Source organism: Oryx dammah, unplaced genomic scaffold, assembly GCF_014754425.2.
Source record: "Oryx dammah isolate SB20612 unplaced genomic scaffold, SCBI_Odam_1.1 HiC_scaffold_1479, whole genome shotgun sequence".
Taxonomy (NCBI): Eukaryota; Metazoa; Chordata; class Mammalia; order Artiodactyla; family Bovidae; genus Oryx; species Oryx dammah.
Window position 1 is genome coordinate 1,946 of NW_024071595.1, and position 5,101 is coordinate 7,046.

Here is a 5,101-nt window from a genome sequence, read left to right on the forward strand (position 1 = left end):
CCTGGAGTGGATTGCCATTTCCTTCTCCAGGGGATCTTCCCAACCCAGGGATCGAACCTGGGTCTCCCGCATTGTAGACTGACACTTTCCTGTCTGAGCCACCAGGGAAGCCTTGTATTTACCCTAGACTCTTGTTTTTCTTCAGGTTGATTCTGCCTAAGGCCTGAACCATAATGGCTCAACAAACCAGTACGTTTTACTCATGCAAATGTTCTCTTAAGCTATATGAATGAGACTATGCATTTGCTTGGAAACCTACCTTTCTTTAAGAATCACGTCAAATGTTTTATGGCCTGGGGTGACTTACCTTGTGCTAATATTATCTCAAAATGCATGTTGTGGTTGAGGGGCCTGGTGCCACTCTCTGAGTTTTGAGACATTTCCTTTTAGCAGCCTGCTCATAGGTATACAACTTCTTGCTAAAAACTAGCAAGGGGCCACTCTTTCTGCCTGCTTCTGATGTCTATGTCAGAAGCTTTCTCTATCTCTTTTTCACTTTAATAAAACTTTATTACTCAAAAGCTCTGAGCCATCAAGCCTCGTCACTGGCCCGGGATCGAATTCTTCTCCTCCGGAGGCCAGCAATCCCAGCGTCTTTCATGGCTCAGCAACAACCTTTCCCAAAGGATCACGGTTTGGACTCTGCTTCCAGTAACTAATCAACCACACCACTGGGACTCCCCTGTACCCTCTGCCACCCCTGCCAGCTGCAGGTGCCATGAAACGCAGAGTCTGTGTGAAGGGAGCCCAGGTCAGTGGATCCAGCTGACCCAGCTGTGTGCTCCGCCCACCACTGACCACCTCCCTTCCCGTCCCCTGCCCGTTTGGTCTAGGGGGTTCCGGCCCGTGAAATAGGAGAACCAAGCAGCTCCCGAAGTGCATTGTCGGTCCCGTGGGTCACAGTCTCTACTCAGCCTAGGATCCTGCTGAGCTGATTGCGGTGGTTGGTCTAGAAGCAAAGGGGGGCAACACGGGTGGGGGCCCAGAGGAGAATCAGCACAGGCCCGCGTGGCAGCTTCCTCACGAGCCGTGACTATCTTCTTGGGTCATGTTCCCACTCGGATTCGGCTTAAAGAGGAGGGAAAACAACCATGAAACCACCGCTTCCTCTTCTCCTCATCCCTCAGAAGGGTCCTCAGGTGCCCTCTCAGCTGCTGACGCTTCAACATCAGATGCAGACGAGCTACCAGCCGAGTCAGAGCAACAGGGAGCCTGTGACCTCGGGTGGGTTTTGGCCTCACTTCCCCATGAACTTGAACCACCGTGCACATTGTTACCACTTCTATATGAGCTACAGTAATAGTCGGCCTCGTCCTCTGCCTGGAGCCCAGAGATGGTCAGGGTGGCTGTGTTCCCGGACTTGGAGCCAGAGAACCGAGCAGGGATCCCTGAGGGCCGTTTATCGACATTATAAATCAGAGTTTTGGGGGCTGAGCCCGGGAGCTGTTGGTACCAGCCCATACCATTATAACTAATGTCACTGCTGGTGCCAGTACAGGAGATGGTGACCGTCTGTCCCGGATTCCCAGACACTGAGGCAGGCTGAGTCAGGGCAGACTGGGCCCAGGACCCTGCAAAGAGGAGAAACACACTGTGGTCAGTTCCCTGCTGGGGCCCAGGTCACCCTGAGGACAAAGACACCAGGGATGAGTCAGGTCCCCGGGGCCCCTTCCCTGGAGGCCTCACCTGAGCCCTGAGTGAGGATGGTGATGAGGAGCAGAGCCCAGGCCATGGTGGAGACGCCCCAGACGCTGCCTTCTGAGCCCGCAGCCCTGGGCCTGGTCCCCAAACCTCTCTTATCCCCCACCCAGAGGAGGGCGGGGCCCGCATGCAAATGTGCTTCCTGATCCTGCCCCTCCTCACCCCCTCTGCTCACCCTCTCTGACCTGGCCCTTTGTTCTAGATACTCCTCCCTCCCTGGGTAGCAGAACTTCCTGAGAATTAACTCTTTGACATGTTGAGTGAGGACAGACCAAGACCATGACAGGATGTGGGGAGTGAACCTGGGGTTTCCTATCTTTCCAGACGTCATTGTGGTTCCTGGAGGAGAAATCCCAGAATGTCCTGTGGGCTGATCCACAAAGAGAGAACTGCGGCCCCGACGGCTCAAAGATCCAGCTGTCCCACAGTCCAGGAGCCATACGCAGAGCTGGAAACCATTACCCCTCAGCTCCTTCTGTTTTAAAAAACTGTTATTGAAGGGACTTCCCTGGTGGTCCCGTGGTTACCTCTCTGAGCTTCCACTGCAGGGGGCTCGCGTTTGATCACTGGTCTGTCTGGAACTAAGATCCTGCACACTGCGAGGCACAGCCAAAAAGAAAAAGTGAAAGATAAAACAAAGGATTATGTTGAAGTATAGTTGATTACAATGTAGTGTTAATTCTGCTGTAGAAGAGTGATTCGGTTATACTCACGTATATATTCTTTCTCCGTGTTCTTTTCCGACAAGGTTTATCACAGGACATTGAACACAATTCCCTGTGCTGTGCATAGGACCTTGGTGTTTACCCGTCCAATGGATAAGAGTCTGTTCTGCGTGTCCCAAATGCCCAATGGGTTCCTCCTCACCCCCAGCTCCTTCTTGTCCCCCTCTCTCGGTGGTGCTCTGAGTCTGAGAGCCGAGCCTGAGCCATTGGCCATTTGTTAGCACTTCTGAAGACAGTTTATTGCAGCGCGAATGCTTTGGGACATAAGAAGGGATCTGGGAGGAGCAGCTCTTGACACCTCACTTGGTGCTGTGGTTTAGGCATCAGCTGGTGGTGACTCTGTGTGACTCCATGCACCATACCCACCAGGCTCCTCTGTTCATGAGCTTCTCCAGGCAGAAGACTGGAGTGGGTTGCCATTTCCTTTTCCAGGGGGTCTTCCTGACCCAGAGACTGAGCCCAAGTCTCCTGCGTTGGCAGCTGGGTCCTTTACCACTGAACCGCTGGGGACGCCTGTTGAAACTTCACGTGGGACAGTGTAAGCCACCAGAACCTTCCCCAAATCCTGGCCTTTACCGCCCCCTGGTGGCTGCAGACGTTGCCAACCAAGCCCAGGGAGGCAGCTGAGTGGCAGCTGGACATCCCTCCCTCCTGCCCTCCCCTTCCCATCCAGCTCAGTCCCAGACCGCTCCCTCCAGCCCGCCGCCCTCCCTGCCCCAATCCCCTCTAAGCCCTTGTCTCTTTGTCCTTTAACTCCCTCCAGGATGGGCTGTATCACCTGTCCCACCTGGTGGACGGACCCTCACCGAGACTGCATAACTCATCCCACCACAGCCTAGGCCCCTGGTCACCTGGGAGGCAGCTGTTTATACCGAGTGACACACATTTCAGAAGCACAAGAGAGGTGACTCCGTGGCCAGTGTGGGCCAAGCTAAAGGGATCCCCTTTGCAGGTCAAGTCCCACAGAGGCATTCTTTGCCCTCTCTGTTTTCTTCAGAGAATCAGTTACAACCTCACTCTTTAAAACCATGGTCTTGTTTCAGTTTTGTTTTGGTGTTTTTCTGTTTCCACCCTAAGACTTATGAGCACATGCCTTCTGGCGCATCGCAGCAGCAGCCGCTCAGGGACAAATGTTTGTTGAATGAGTCTGGATGAGAGGAAGGAGGGGAGGGCTGAGCCTCCTGTTTCAAGATGAGAAAATTGAGTTTTTATCAGCTCTGTTCCAGGTGAACATCCTAGGTCCCGATGGAACAACAGTATGCTTAAAACAATGCTTAAAAGTCAACATTCAAAAAAACTAAGATCATGGCATCTGGTCCCATCACTTCATGGCAAATAGATGGGGAACAAAGGAAACACAGACAGACTTTATTTTCTTGGGCTCCAGAATCCCGGTGGATGGTGACTGCCGCCATGAAATTAAAAGCCGCTTGCTCCTTGGAAGAAAAGCTATGATAAATCTAGACAATGGATTAAACAGCAGAGACAGCACTTTGCTGACAAAGGTGTGTATAGTCAAAGCTATGCCTTTTCCAGTAGTCATGTACAGACATGAGAGTTAGACCCTAAGGAAGGCTGAGCGCTGAAGAATTCATGCTTTCAAACTGTGGTGCTGGAGAAGACTCTTGAGAGTCTCTTGGACTGCAAGGAGATCCAACTAGTCCCTCCTAAAGGAGATCAGTCCTGAGTGTTCATTGGAAGAACTGATGCTGAAACTGAAATTCTAAAACTTTGTCCACCTGACTCGAAGAACTGACTCATTGGAAAAGAGCCCGATGCTGGGAAAGATTGAAGGTAGGAGGAGAAGTGGATGACAGATGATAAAATGGCTGGATGGCCTCATCGACTCAATGGATATGAGTCTGGGTAAACTCCGGCAGTTGGTGATGGACAGTGAGGTCTGGCGTGCTGCAGTCCAAAGGGGTCACAAAGAGTTGAACACGACTGAGCGACTGAACTGAACTGAACTGAATTGTCAATATTTTTGATGGCAATTTTCCCTCATTTTGCCTCCATCCTCCATATTAGACGTCAGCTCTCAAGCTAAATAGGGGTGTACCTGGAGGAAAGTTCTGCCTTTTCTTTTCAAAGCAATTTACAGGTGGCCTTTTCCTATTTCTGATGTGGACATTCCCCTGCAGCCGCTGGAATTCTGTGTCAAGTAGCAGGTTTATGCACCCCTGGTCCAGGCTGTCACATGGTTATTCAAATATTCTCCAGGGAAATCTTCTTTGTATGAAAATTCACTGTTTTTGTAGGACACCCAGAAATTTCCTCTTGCACCTCTAAGACTTTGGACAGTGGCCTGCTGAGCAAACCAGTGAGATGGTCTGGATTTTCTTTTTTTATGGGAAGGAGAAACATATCCAGCCAACAAATCGTGGGTCAATAGCTGTCCAGGTAGCAAGCCAGTTCCTCCCCGGACCTTGTCTCAGAGGAAGACAAGTCTCTGGTGTGACTGAGGTGTGTGCTCTCGAGGCTGGGGCAGCACTTTGAAACAGAACAGCTGTTCCTGGTGGCCCTCGTCACTTCCAGCACCTGCACTCGGGCACGGCCTCTGGGGTCTGGGATTCCGATGCAGCTCAGGGCCAGGGTGATATTGCCTCTGAGGTAAGAATTCAAAGGGCAGGAGTGACATGTGGCCAGGCAGTGGCACGAGGGAATTCTGGGTAATA

The 5,101-nt window shown here is 51.6% G+C and overlaps 1 gene segment (V, D, J or C); it reads right to left on the minus strand.

Moving 5' to 3' along the window:
- Nucleotides 1-1,241: 1,241 nt before the first annotated feature.
- LOC120859537 lies at nucleotides 1,242-1,771 on the minus strand (the record flags this gene model as incomplete). The annotated part of the segment is given in 2 exon segments: nucleotides 1,242-1,571; nucleotides 1,687-1,771. Coding segments are annotated over 2 exon segments (376 nt in total), but the record flags the coding sequence as incomplete, so codon positions are not given.
- Between the last annotated feature and the right edge of the window lie 3,330 nt (nucleotides 1,772-5,101).